The sequence below is a fragment of the Notamacropus eugenii genome, chromosome 2 (genome assembly GCF_028372415.1).
Source record: "Notamacropus eugenii isolate mMacEug1 chromosome 2, mMacEug1.pri_v2, whole genome shotgun sequence".
In the NCBI taxonomy this organism is placed as follows: Eukaryota; Metazoa; Chordata; class Mammalia; order Diprotodontia; family Macropodidae; genus Notamacropus; species Notamacropus eugenii.
Genome location: NC_092873.1, coordinates 50,404,581 through 50,419,933, shown reverse-complemented (window position 1 = coordinate 50,419,933; position 15,353 = coordinate 50,404,581). Strand labels below are relative to the sequence as shown.

Sequence of the window (15,353 nt, the reverse complement as noted above, 5' to 3'; positions counted from 1 at the left end):
AAGTTAGTTTTGGGTTCTCCAAAGTCCAGTTTTCCATTCCAGCCAAGCCTAAAATGCTTCAGAGTTTGCTCCAAGGACATTAGAGCTGCTGGAAGAGTTTGGCTTTGAGGGTGAGCAAGATTGTCCAGTAACCCCTTCTATTTAAAAGGTGTGATTTTTTTTTTTAAGCCACACCATATATTTTTAAAAAGCAAAGAAAAGGACTCACCCAACCCCCTCCCAAATGGCCGGCTCCCTGGGTGAGCAGAGTCCTTCAGCAGCTGGATCATCTCAGCATGGGGCATGCTGGGCAGTCACAGCCGAGTGGGAGCCGGCATGGCTGGACTCAGGGGTATCTGAAAAAGTATAAAACCACCCCCCACTTAGCATAATCAACTTATTGGGGGTGAGGGGGAAGGGATTGCCTAATTGATTGCCTATCTCACTCCCCCCAGAAGCTGGTCTTAGCCAAACCAATCTTCAAGCCTCCTATATTTCCACCATTCTACCCTCTCTCAGCCAAGGACTTCTCTTCAATAAGAAAATTAAGGTCAATGGACTGAACTCTCTTGTCTCTTTTTCTCTTCACTTTAAAAAACTGGAGGGCATCTCCCACTCTCTCTTCTCCTTTCCCTCACACTGTCTCTTGAAAAGAAGGCCCTTCATCGGACATGTGCCCTTGGATCCTAAACCCTCTAGTGTTCACCAACAGACTAAAATCTCAACATCCTCTCTAATCTTCAACTTTTCCTAATGGACCCTTCACTACTGCCTTCTCTAATTCTCTGCCAAAAAAAAAAAAAAAAAGTTCCAGAAAAACCTGGAAAGAATCACATGAACTGATGCATAGTAAAGATAGTAAAGTGAACAGAACCAGAAGAACATTGTACACTGTAACAGCAATATGTACAATGAAGAACTATGAATGATTTAGTTCTTCCCAGCAATATGATGCTCCAAGATAATCCCAAAGGACTAATAATGAAGCATATTATCTACCTCCGGAGAAAGAACTGATACGGTTTACATACAGACTGCCCCATATTTTTCACTTTCATTTTTCTTTTATTCGAGTCTTCTTGTACAAAATGCTAATAGGAAAATGCTATACACACATGTATAACCTATGTCTGATTGCTTACCGTATCTCAAAGGAGGAGGGAGGAAGGGATGGAATGTGGAACTCAATACTTGAAATGAAAATGTAAAATGCAAAAGCCTGTCTTTATTAGATCCTCCTATCCTCTCAAGTCGTCATCCTCAATCTTTATTAGATCCTCCTATCCTCTCAAGTCGTCATCCTCAATCTTTATTAGATCCTCCTATCCTCTCAAGTCGTCATCCTCAATCTTTATTAGATCCTCCTATCCTCTCAAGTCGTCATCCTCAATCTTTATTAGATCCTCCTATCCTCTCAAGTCGTCATCCTCAATCTTTATTAGATCCTCCTATCCTCTCAACTCGTCATCCTCAATCATTATTAGATCCTCCTATCCTCTCAACTCGTCATCTTCAATCTTTATTAGATCCTCCTATCCTCTCAACTCGTCATCCTACATCTTTATTAGATCCTCCTATCCTCTCAACTCGTCATCCTCAATCATTATTAGATCCTCCTATCCTCTCAACTCGTCATCCTACATCTTTATTAGATCCTCCTATGCTCTCAACTTGTCATCCTAAATCTTCATTAGATCCTCCTATCCTCTCAAGTCGTCATCCTACATCTTTATTAGATCCTCCTATCCTCTCAACTCGTCATCCTACATCTTTATTAGATCCTCCTATCCTCTCAACTCGTCATCCTCAATCATTATTAGATCCTCCTATCCTCTCAACTCGTCATCCTACATCTTTATTAGATCCTCCTATCCTCTCAACTCGTCATCCTCCAACTTTATTAGATCCTCCTATCCTCTCAAGTCGTCAACCTCAATCTTTATTAGATCCTCCTATGCTCTCAACCCGTCATCCTCCATCTTTATTAGATCCTCCTATCCTCTCAACTCGTCATCCTACATCTTTATTAGATCCTCCTATCCTCTCAACTCGTCATCCTACATCTTTATTAGATCCTCCTATCCTCTCAACTCATCATCCTACATCTTTATTAGATCCTCCTATCCTCTCAAGTCGTCATCCTCAATCTTTATTAGATCCTCCTATCCTCTCAACTCGTCATCCTACATCTTTATTAGATCCTCCTATCCTCTCAACTCGTCATCCTACATCTTTATTAGATCCTCCTATCCTCTCAACTCGTCATCCTCAATCATTATTAGATCCTCCTATCCTCTCAACTCGTCATCCTACATCTTTATTAGATCCTCCTATCCTCTCAACTCGTCATCCTCCATCTTTATTAGATCCTCCTATCCTCTCAAGTCGTCAACCTCAATCTTTATTAGATCCTCCTATGCTCTCAACCCGTCATCCTCCATCTTTATTAGATCCTCCTATCCTCTCAACTCGTCATCCTACATCTTTATTAGATCCTCCTATTCTCTCAACTCGTCATCCTAAATCTTCATTAGATCCTCCTATCCTCTCAACTTGTCATCCTAAATCTTCATTAGATCCTCCTATCCTCTCAACTCGTCATCCTCAATCTTTCTTTCCTTTTTCTGCCAGTCCCTAGCTCAACCTTCCTCTCACGTCACTCCTCAGCCCTTTGCAATTCAGATTTCAATCTCACTCAGCTGAGACTGTTCTCCAAAGTAACCAATCTCTCAATTGCCAGTATTTCTTGGATAATACCCCTTCTCTCCATTCATGGTCATCACCCTCAGGCCCCAATCACTTCTCACCTGGAATGATGAAATAGTCTTCTCATGGTTGCCCTACCTCAACCTTCTCCCCTCTCCTAAGTCATCCTTTGCTCAACTGCTAAGGTGATTTTCCTGAAGGACAGGAATGACCATGACACCCCCCCTATTTGTTCTAGCTTGCATTGCTCCCTAATAACTCCAGGATCAACTATAAACTCTTCTGCCTGGCACTTAAAGCTGTTTCCAATCTCATTAACTCCTTCACTTTACGTTCCTTCTTAAACTCTATGACCCAGCAAAAACAGCTTACTTGAGGTTCCTTGTACACCAATCTCACCTTCCACTCTGGGCCTTTGAACTGAATGTCTCCCAAGCCCAGAATGATCTCTCCCTCTCTGGCTTACTTAAAGACTCAACTCAAATCCCACCTTCTACAAGAGGCCTTTCCTGATGCCTCCAGCTAGCAGTGCTCCTTCCATCTAATTTGCAGCTAGGTCTTGTATGAAATCAGTTATTTACACACCCCAATTAGAATGCAGGCTCTTTTAGAGTGGACTTTTGTTTCTTGAGGGGTCCTTACTTTTGTGTCCTCAGGTCTTACTACAATGCATGAACATAGTCTTCAATCTTAAGTGGTTGCTGGCAGGCCTTTTCTCAGTCTGCATCCTTCCTGGATACTCTCTCGATGTTGGGTTTACACAACATTCCTCTTGCCTTTCTGATGCCTCTCTCTCTGTTCCTTTAGTGGCTCATCATTTCAGGAGCCGTGGTGTTGTTCACCATGTGTCTGTTCTGGGCTCTCTGGGTTCTCTCTTCAGTTCCCATAGATTTAGCTCCCCCTCTCCATAGATCACTGGCATCACCAGTTGCCTAATGGACGGCATGTCCTGGAGACATTTTCACACTCAACATGTTGAAACTCTTTTCCTCTTTTATCCTCTTGTATCTATGAAAGGTGCCACCATTATTCTAGTCTCCCAGGTCTGGGACTTAAATTCATTTCCATTACTTCACTCATTCATGGCATGGAAATGACTGCTTACTGAATCTTGCCACGTCTAAACCCCATAACACCTTCCACATCCAACTCTTCTCTACGCACAGGGCCCAGGATCTTAGTTCAGGCCTTTGCCCATATTACTGCAACCAACCATTCACTAACTGGTCTCCCTACCGTAAATCTCTCAGATGAGACCACATCATTCCCCTCCTGAAAGTCCAGCAGATTCTCTATTGCATCTAGCAAACACAACCCTTCTCCTTCCCAACCTCACTGCAAGGTCACCCAGACTGCCTCATATACAACACTCCTCCTCTCCCTGCCTTTGCTCTGCTTATCCCCACTCTGTGGAATGCCCTTCCTCTCTCCTCCCCTCTAGCACACAGAGCCCCTCTCTTCTTTTCTGAAGCCTCACACAGACTACCTTGTAGTCAGCTCTTTTGTATTGTCTCTTTATTCTCCACAGATATTTATGCTGTGCTTATGTCATCAGGTGGAAAGCTCCCTGAGAAAAGGGGCTGCTTCACTCTTTTTCTTTGTAGCCCCAGCACTTGATACAACTGATACACTCATGCGTGATCCACAGAAGGTATTTAATAAATACTTGACGACTCATTAGAAATAGCCATCATTAAAAAAAAAAAAATAGCCATCATTTAAAACAAAAGCCTTTCCTGATGGGTCTAGAGACATATTTTAGCAACCTGGGTAACAACAGTAGAAGAAGAGACTATTATTACCACTATCCACCACCACCGCCATTTGCTTCAGACTAATATATGTGTCCTTAATAAATGAATTCTATCAATAAAACTACTGGCAATACTAAATTCCTATATAAAACTTAACTTATTGGTTAGTGACAGTATGTTCAAATCAAACTCAAGCATGAACTGGCCACATTTGGTATTCTAGGCTCAAACCTGCCTCAGTCATTAGCACTGGGACCTCACTTCTTTTTCTCATCTATAAAATGAGCATGACAATACCTTTTCCTCACAGGGTTGCTGTGAAGGCAAACTTGCCAACAATTCCCAGCTCCCCTTTGTGATGCTCTTGCTCCTATGGCAGGCATGTTACATGATACTTAACTTGCCCAATTAAGTTACTGAGTCCTTTTTACTTTACTGGAATGTTTCAAGAATGAATTAAGTAACTGAAAATATTTTGGAATAAAAGGGGATCAGAAATAAGTTCACTAGAGGGGAAATTGGAATTATTTTAACTAAATAAACAAATGCCTCGTGCCCTGATCTCTAACACACAAAAGTTCAAGAGACAAAATACTACTTTACTACACGAAAAATTCCAGGCCAAGGTATATTGTTTTCTTGTCTCTAGATCTCCCCAGTGTAGCAATGTTATTAGCATCTTTTATTTGTTAAATGATGATATTAAGTCAGTATCAATTATGCAAAAGGAATTAATAATTCACATCTAAATAACTTAACAGCAGTGTTATATCCCCACCAACTATACCATCCAAAAACACACCTTTAAGAAAGGACAGCCACTAGAATAAATTCAGGATGGTGCCATAAAGGTCAAGATATTCAGGTTTCACATTTCCCCAGCACTTAACCCAAAGGAACAAATTAGAGGGAGACGGGCTTCCAATTCTAATTAAGTGGATACCCAATGTCGACAAAGCACTCAATGATGGCAAGCAAGGTACTGATCAAATTAAGGCATGGTTCCTGCCAAGTGCAGTTGACGATCTAGACACAAAGACTCAGTCGCTAACTGCTCTGTTACTGTGCAATCCCGCTCAAACATCAGACAAGTTACATTTCTTGCCAATGCCATCTCTCCTATAGCTTCTCCTAAGTTATGAAAAAGAAATCAGATACAACTAAGAAAACCATGACACTTTTAACTTTTAGAGATTCACATACCCTCACAAAATTCACCCCAAAACTGGCAAGACAGCAATGCGGTGTTGCCCAGTGTAAGATAAAAAGTGATGGGGCCAAAGGGAGCTCTAACCCTCTAGGCAATGTGAAGATCCCTGAGGTAGATGACCTGAACAGCAAGTTCAAAGCTAGGTCTTAAAGGCAGATATAAGGAAGGAATATCATCTGGGCATGAGGGCTTAGGAGACCAATGGGATGCAACAAGAAACCAGCTAGAGCAGAGTTCATAGAAAGCACCACGCAAGAAGGCCAGAGAGGGCAGGAGGGAGATAAGTTGCAGAGGGTTCATCCTAAAGGCAAATGAGAACCACTGACTCCTGGGTAGGAGAGTAATGGATTCCCCTGAATACTTAATTAAGAAGATTATTTTGGTAAATAAATGGCATTTGAGATAATGACAGATGAAGTGAGGAAGTTCTGAATCATTAGTGACTTTGAGCTTTATTCAATGAGAAAAGACAACACATCACTCAACTTTGAGCTAACTGTGCAGGTCCAACAGTAACAACTGTCTTCTACACTAACTGCCAACTCAAAATGCTTTTAAGTAACACTGCCATCAGTGGAAGAGGTGATTCTAAAGGCCCACCAATGAGGTTTGAGTCAAAGAGAAAGAGTCAGAAGTTCCCTGATGACCACAAAAGTCGTCTGGAAGTCCAGGCCAGTTCAGGGTTCAAGAAGAGCTGTGAACTGAGGCTTTAAGGATCCAGCATTTATGAAGCAGGAGGGAAGCATATGGCTCTGCGCTTTGAAATTCAATCCTTCTACAACCAGAGTTTCAAAGAAAAACATAACTTGGGCTTAGAAAGGATAAAGTTTTAAAATGTTTTTTGTAATGAAATGAGAGAGCTAGGGGGAAAAATGGAAAAGAAACAAGAGCTATGGAAGAAAGAACTGGAATGAGAATTAACAGCTAGGTACATGAGGTACAAAATACTGCCCAAGCACCAAACTCTGAAAATCAGAATGGATCGTATAGAAGCTAAGTCAAAAGACTGAAAAAAGTAGAAGAAAATATAAGCAAAATGTAGCAAAAGCAAGAGACCTATAAAACAGTTCAAGGAGAAAAAAAATTGTAAATCATTGCAATACCTAAAAAAAGAGCCTAGTCAAGCAATCTAAAAAGCTGTCCAAATCTCTTAAACCCAGACAACAAAAGTAGAAACAGAACGAATCCATCAGTTATCTTCTGAAAGAAACCTAAAATAGAAATTCTCAGGAACATTGTTGCCAAAATCCAGAATTTCCAGGTTTAGGAAAAAGTACTGCTTATAGACAAAAACAACAAATTCAAGTACTGAGGAGCCACAGTGAGGAGTATCACACATGATAGCAACAAGTATAAAGTAGCAGAGAACTTAAAATTCAATACTCCAGAAGGCAAAAATTACCCAGAAAACCTCAAGAGGATTTCCAAACATTCCTGATTAAAGACCAGAACTGCTTGCAAATTCTGAAGTGTAAACACAAGTATCAGGAGAAACGTAAAAAGGTAAATTCGAACAATCATAAGAAACTTAAGTATATAAGTCACTTCAATTCTAACATGAGGAGATGACATGTGTGCCCTCTGAACCCATCCTCATCAGATATTAGACAAAGGCCTGGGGATGATTCAGTTATGTCTTGATAGTCTAAAAAGCCTTGAAAGGATTAGAGAGGAAGAGGAATAAACCACTAGGTGAATGTATCTCCCATAATCAGGGTGTGTAGGCAGAATTCTGTTCAACCAAGTAGGAAGGCGTGTATCTGAAGGAGGAGGAGCCTCCTGATTTACCTGATCAAAGGATCTGAATTGCCTGATAAAGGGAGGAAAGATCATATACGTAAGCACACCCATGTACATGAATATTTCACTCCACAGGAAAATAAGAGGAACAAGACAAAGGAGGAGTAAGAGGGAAGGCAAAGTAAGGTAGAAATCAGTTCTAAGGGTGTACAATTGTTTGTGTAGCAGCTCTTTTTGCTGTGGAAAGGAACTAGAAAGTAGATGGCTGCTCACCTACTAGGAAATGGCTCAACAAAGTGATAGGAAGGGATACTACCCTGTACTGAAAAAAATCATGAAGATAATGAAGGAGATAGCTCTGGAGAAACCTGGGAAGGCTTGTACAAACTGACGTAAAGTGAAGTAAGAAGTAAGGAGAATTATTTATACAATAACAATATTATAAGACAAAAGACTGATCAAAGTGATGACCACCTATCATTTTTGGAGGACTAGGAATGAAAACTACGCCACTAGACTTCTGACCAAAAAATAATGGACTTAGGGTGGGCATATTTATTTCGGACATGTTCAATGGGGTAATCTGCTTTCTTTGCCTATAAAGTACAAAGGATTTTGTTTCTCTTTCACAACTGGGAAGACAAAGTGGATTTTCTAAAAAAAAATTTTTTTAAAGGAAAATGCTATTATGAAAAAGAGAAGAGTCCAGGTTTTTGTTTTTGCTCTCTAAAGTCAAGCTCATCTTGATGGAGTTAAGAGGCACAAATGATAAAATAAATCACCACCATACAGTGGAAAGACTCTGGACCAGCAGTAAGAAGATTCACTACTCATTTGTTTGTGACCATAAGCTGTTAATATCTTTTTCATACCTATTTTCCCAATTGTCACATGACTACAACTTACTCTATAGAAGGTGTTAAGAATTGAATGAACTGCCTTGTGAAGGAACCTCAAATTCTAGAAAACATAAGTATTTTCTACTAGTCTACCACAAATACGTGTCTCCTCTTGGGTAAGGACTGCCAATAAGCAATTTTATTTGATTTACAGAATCAGTATTTTAAAATCATGAAGCAAAACAACTTGAAGACAGAGGCCATACAGTAAATGTTTACTAAAGGTGTTGAACGAGTTTTACCCATTCATTTACAAATCACAACATACAAATTCAGTTTTTACATCTAAGAAAGATTTAAAAAACTACAGTGATGACTCCAAAGAAGACTGAACTTGTTACAAAAATGTTAAAATATAGTTATTGAGCCAACTTCCATATAAATACAATATACACTTTAAACTTTCTTTTGTTTCAGCAACTATTCCCACATGCTGGTACCTGTACAAAAACAAATCATATTGCACAAGTATTTTTCCTAATTAATAATATTTTGTTGGGAAGAACAAAAACAACCTTCTACCCTTAGCCCTAGAGTACCAAATCCAAGTTCTCAAGGAGAATGTCACCCTTCCTGCAATCCTGCTGCTGTTGGCTCCTCCACTCCCCACCCCCAGAAATTGACCTAATGTTCTAGGTTCCACAATCAAGAGTCCTTACCTTGTATGGATCAAGTAAAAAGTCATTGAACTTGCTCGGCAGGGCGTGCTTCCTCACCAGCTCATCCTCTACCACCCAGGGAGCATTTTCACCCGTGCCGGCCCGGAGAGCATTATGGCGGATAAAGTACCGAAGAATTTCTTTGTTGGGTGGCCTCTCGGTGCGAATCAAGCTGTCTGCGGGGACATTGCTGATGATCTAGGAAGTCAAACAAAATTCATTACTGGGGCACAAATGAGATGATTAAGTAGAGTAAGAACAACACAATTTTAAGAAAGTGGAAAGGACTCCTACTTCAGGATTCTGAGATACAAGTTGTTCAAGTACTTCTCAAAAGATCTGAACCATAGAAAGGATCTCACTATCTAGTCTCACCTTCACCCTAAACCTGGACAACCTTTCACAATTCTGACAAGTGGTTGTTGAATGTCTGAGTGAACAGACAACTCACTAAGAGAATTCTATTCCAGTTTCAAGCAGTATATTCATTCAAGTGAGTTCTAGTTCCATTTCCCTACAACTCACCTATAAAACTATTTTATCCACTCTCTGGAACTATGCAAAAATAAATAATCCTTCCATGAAAATCCTTCAATTATGTGAAAACAGCAACCATATCCCTATTACCCCCACAATTTGTTACTCTCCAAATCCACTCAAGGGCAATCTAGAGGCCAATACTATTAAGTGACATGAACAAATGAAGTTTAAAGATAAAATGTCACCTTAAAAAGAATTCTTTCAAGTCAAAAAAAAAAAAGGCCTCTCTACTCTAAGGCCTGTATATGTAACAACTGCAGAAAATTTCTAGAGCTCAAATATCAGCCCCATTTTGGTCTCTGCAGTTCTGAGAAAATAAAATTTGAAGCAGAGTGATAGAATATCTGTAACAATAGCAATTTGTAATCTGATGAAGGCTATGCTATGTAAAGTTCCCTTCTTCCTCTTCTCAAGTATTTTAGGACCATGACTTCCCTGAAGCAACATGGTCCAAATGGAAGCATCCAGTGGTGGCACTAGAAGAAAATCTTACCACCCTCTAAGCAGGAACGGACCAAATGTCTTGTTGGAAATGGCTCCTTCAGTTTCCCTGTGCTCAACAAATCCCTCAGGAACATCAGAGTGGATGCCTTTGACCCTGCACAAGTGATCTTTTATTCTGACTTGCCCCACTGTAAATGAGGATTATTTTACAGGAATTCCAAAGAACTCTTTAGTTCAGAAGTAATTTCTTTTCCACCATAGAGAGCCACGATGGAAAAATATCTACCGAGGCAGTGAGGTGGCACAATGGATAGAGCACTCGCCCTGGAGGCAGGAGCTGAGTTCAAATAGGACCTCAGACAATCACTAGCTGTGTGACCCTAGGACCATCACTAAATCCTGATTGCTTCCAAAAGCAAGGAAAATATCTGTCTTATTAATACATTTGAAGTGGTGTGTGTGCGTGTGTGTGTGTGTGTATGTGAGAACATGCACCTGCACCCGGACTTTTTTTCCTGATTCTGCTTACAACAGTTACTCCATGTAGTGTCAATGGCATTTGAAGGTCTTCCCTGCCCTTTAATAGGCCCACATGACCTGTTTTTGAGCTTTGGCCCAGCCCACAGCCTAAGTCACAGGGAGGCGATGGTAGGAGGAGTTTGCCAAATGGGTGAAACAGGAAGAGTGAGGAGAGCTGGGAGAGAACAAGGCAGAGCTGAAGCTACTGTGAGTGAGAGATGGAGGAATTTTGCCTAGGGGAGCTTGTTTGTGGGGAGGTCTAACAGAGAGAAGGCTTGAGGATGTCACTGCTCCCTGGATTGGTGGTATGCATGAACTTATTTGTTACTATGGTGGATTTGGCTTTCTGGTATCTGAATAAATATCTGGGTTTTGTCACTGAGAAAAAGAGGTATTTATATTTTGAAAATTTATGCTGGTGTTGCACTCCATCACCAACTGATGGGCTCGTATCATTATCCAGCACTGATACCAGTACTAATCAAGTAAAGTTTTACTCTGTATAGCTATATGGCTTCAGACGTAGTGACATGAAGATTTTTCTTTCCATAGTTAATCCATTCCCTTCTTATATGAGTTGTATTACTTTTGTTTCAAAATTTCTTGCAAGTGAAATTGTAGAGTTTATCTTTCATAATCTTTACCATTTTATTACAAATTCATTTCACTAGTTATATAAAGTGCCTAATTTGATTCTCTTCTCTTTTTTTCAGTGGTGTAACCCTTAGTATCCTGGTTGCATATCCATTGAGTCTATTAATAGATTAGTGAAGAAACTGTTAATCTAGCCCTCATTTTCTACCAGACTGCTTTCCACCTTTCTTAGACAGTTCTGTCAAATACAGAATTCTTTCCTAGATCATTATATAATCTGATTCTTATTCTTCCTATTCTAATCTATTGTAATGATCTACTTTTTAATTTTCTGAACCAGTACTGCCAAATACTTTGGATGACTGCTTTATAAATTTATGTTCCAGAAGAACTCTCATCTTCCTTTTGGGGATTATTTTTCTTAATATTCTAGATTTTGGGCGGTTTCTTTAAGTAAGCTTTATTTCATCCTAGCTCTGTAAAGCACCTTCTTGGTAGTCTGGTTGATACAGCATTAAGTTTGTGTATTAATTTTGGTGGTACTGTCATGACTTGACATGACCCCTGTGTGCCAGGACTATGCCTCCCTCCTCCACTTCTCTTCACTGAGCTTCTACCCATTCTGAGGGCTAGGTCTGGAGTTAGAAGGGCCTGAGTTCAAATCCAGTCTCCGAAACTATTAACTGTGTGAATCTGGACAAGTCACTTCACCTCAGCTTTCCTAAGTTTCCTCATCTGTAAAAATTAGAATGACAATAGCATCTAGCTCCTCCATGTTGTTGGGAAGATCAAATAAGGTAAGATAGGTATGTAAAGCCCTTGGCACAGTGCCTGGCACACAGCACTAAAAATGTTAATTATTATTATCATTATGTGCCTACCTCTTATTTACTCCATTAGACAGCAGGCCCCTGGATGGCAGAGACCCTATCTTACTTATCTCTCTCTCTAAGGTCATATCCATTATGTGCAAAGGGCTGTTTTATTGCTTCAGGGATAGTCAGAAGAAAAAATAAATTCCATTTCATAATGCCTTCCCTAAAAAAGAAGACAAACCCCGATGAGAAGTAATGGGGAAAACAATGTAAAAAGAAGCAAACAGAACAATTCCTGGGATCCTTAGAATAAAAGGTGATGGAAATCAAACTCATAATCAGGATCCATAAGAGGGTTACACATGCCAGAGAAAACCCGACACAAACAGACACAGCAGCATAGCTCCTCACTGCCCCCATAAACTACTGCTAACATTCTTAGTACTGCCTCAAGCTATGGCTGCCACAGCTAGTGGCTAGGAACTAGAGAAATCTTCCTTTCTGACAGGTCTAGGGGAACTGGAAGGACAAGGAGTCTCTGAAACATGCAGTTGGAAACTGTATTTACTGAAAACTACGTTTAACATGTCACCTCACTCAGCCTTTCTCAAACCTACGGAGTTAAATTAAAAGACTGAGTTAATCACTCATACACTAAATAACTGGACTTTTACCTTTTTATTTTCCCTGATACTTCTGTGAAGAAAGATGAAGTCCCAACATACCTTTTCTTCATTTTGTAGTTTCACATCATATTTGTGAGGCAGAAATTTTGGAGGAGCCCATTTCTTTTCCCCTTTCTTTAGGGAGGTAGGGAGTTTTCTGGGAGACCTGCGTGCCCTGTCACCTGCATAGATAAAGAAAAATGAGTTAGGGAACACGTAACAGAATAACAAAACTCAGTCTATGATACTATTTTCCACCTAAAAAATTCAAGGGATTTTAAAGTATTCTTCCAAAGAGCTCAAGGGATTTTAAAGCATACTTCCAAAGGGCTCTTAAATTTAAGGTACAAAACATTCTTTTTAATTTGTCAAAGCTTAGAGAGAACCAAAACTACATAAAACCTACATCATGTAATAATTACCATTACAATAATATGCATCATGTCTAAATCAGCATGTTATTGTCACATGATCATTTTAACCATCCACTTTTAAGATATAACTAAGTTATTTAATTTCGTAAGAAGAAATATTAGAATCTGAGGGCTCATAAATAGTTGTTAATGCTTAAATGAAAGTAGCAAAAAAATAAATTAGGAATTTAAAGCAAAGCCTATATTAGAAAAAGCATAGAGAAAAAAAATCCCCAAAACTATGAGGAGTCTTAACTCCCTAAACGTTAGGACACTATTAGCATTTTTAATATTCTGAAAGATCTCACATCAAAAAGACCAAACAAGTCAAAACAGAACAGCTGATGATGACTTGAGAACTATTCAAGTTACTATGCCAAAGAGTTAAGGGTCTTTGGTTATTACCTCATTCTATTTCCTAAGCCTGGTAGTGTTTTATTTTTATTTTCTCTGTCAATTAAAAAAAATAAAGCCTAAATAAAAAATATTTTTAAAAATAAGGGAGACAAAAAAAGATCTTGAGTTGAGGTGCCATCCTTTTAAGCAAGGGCTACTTCTAGATTCCAAACCTATTTTAAAAAACACTTTTCTAGGAGTAGAAAAATTAAAAGTAGAGTTAAATATTGCACTTCAACAAAAACTTTCATACCAGTGGTAAATGACTGTTCTTATAGCAGGATGAGGGGAAGAGGAAAGAGTATGGTTTGCCTAAAGTGTCAGTTTTACATATAATTGAAAATATTTAATTAAATTTAAAAAAACCAAACACCTTCTGTCATTGAGTCACAATATTCTTCAGTGACATTTAGAGACAGTCTCACTCTTTTCTTCAGGGCTCTCTTAGAAATTGAGGGTCTTCCCACAGCCACCCAAAGAACCCAGAGAAATGGTCATTGAGAATGGATGCATCTACTTCAGAGCTGTCTCCTTGTCTAACTGACCAGGGAAGGTTTTAGTGTTTGTTCCTTATTGTTTTTACAATCCATCACATTCTGAGTAGCACAAAAAGAACTGGCTTTTGATTACAAACCCTTGATTAAAACTAACACTATACATACTAATACTATCTCTCCTGCCTTCATCCTCTTTTATGACTGGATCCTTCTTCGGATGATCCTGGGCCACCTGACTAGAGTTCTCTTTGTCACTTGATGGAGAATCACAGGCACCATCAGTCTTCTTCTCAGAGGTCTCCTCATCCACCTTCTCCAAAGGATGAATTTTCACAATCTTTACCTTCAGCATTTTTTCCTTTCCAACCTATGAAAAGAAAAAGGAAAAAAAAAACAAGAAACCAAGCTGGGTTTAGTAAATAGGACAAACACAGTTTATTACTTCAGTAAGTCATAGTATCTGAAGCTAGATGATACCTCAGATATTAATAATAGAAATAGGGTTAAAATTGCATCTCTTCTATTCTCCTAGGCAACAGTACCTTTTGTTTAAACCCCACCCAGATGCACTCTAGGCCCACTGCCAGACACCTCCTACCTGTACACTAGGGGAGCTAAATCAAGCAACTCCAGATCCAGATGGGCACTCACCTCAAAGTCGCACTCCTCCCCCACAGCATACTTGGTCATGATCTCAAGCCATGCAGTATCAACCAACTTCTCTAAGGAGATAGTGTTGTGATGGACCATCTCCAGCACAAGCTTCTCATACCAGGCAGGGAACTCCTCCTTCAAGCTAACACAGATGTCATAATTAGTAAGAAGGAAAATTCAAAACTGGCAAGTTCAGCCATTTGGTCAAGGTAAAGCTCTTGGTTAACACTCAACATGTGGGCCCTGTGGTCTCAAACTAGTCCCTAAACAGAAGTTGGCAAAACAAAGTCATAACTCTGTACAGTCACATGAAAGGACACAGATTATTCTACATAGCCATGTGAAAGAAAGCTTTTCTCCAGCACTTATTAGCTATGAAATTCTTAGCAAGTAACTGTGCAAAATTATTAGGAAGGACAAGTTCGAAAAAGGAACAACATAGCAACAGAAAATGACAGTAAGGGAAGAGACGCAAAAATGATGTAAAGATACAACTACTCAAAAAGCACAACAATCTGAAGACACTGAGTGGATGGTCTAACAACAACAAGCCAAGACAAAAAAGTCTTTTTTTGGGATGTTTAATTTTGTTACCTCTCTGGGTATGGGGAAACCTAAGATCCATGCCCCCCCCCCCCAATCCCTACCCTGTGAATAGTCTACCTTCTTCCCTAGAATTTGTAGAAGTTAGTTTTCAGCCTAGGATGAGGAGAGAGGGCTAATGCTGAACAGCCTGATCCCCATCTAAGCCTACAAGTTCAGGCCAGAAAGAAGCCTTTAGATAACAGACGCTAAAAATTGGGAACTTGAACCATCAAAAAAGGTAAAAAAAAAAAAAAATGTTCTACAGAGTAAAAATAAATATCTAA

General features: G+C 39.5%; 1 protein-coding gene across 2 annotated transcripts in view; it reads right to left on the bottom strand.

Moving 5' to 3' along the window:
* The window catches only part of BAZ1B (bromodomain adjacent to zinc finger domain 1B), a 63,288-nt gene that overhangs the window by 33,096 nt on the left and 14,839 nt on the right, over nt 1-15,353 (bottom strand). The window contains exons 3-6 of one of the 2 annotated variants that reach the window (XM_072640223.1): nt 14,482-14,626; nt 13,996-14,197; nt 12,585-12,706; nt 8,948-9,145 (exon numbers count right to left, since the gene is read on the bottom strand). In XM_072640223.1, the coding sequence (XP_072496324.1) occupies nt 8,948-9,145; nt 12,585-12,706; nt 13,996-14,197; nt 14,482-14,626 (667 nt within the window). The remainder of the gene's footprint in view (nt 1-8,947; nt 9,146-12,584; nt 12,707-13,995; nt 14,198-14,481; nt 14,627-15,353) is intronic. The other variant, XM_072640222.1, reaches the window with a different exon arrangement.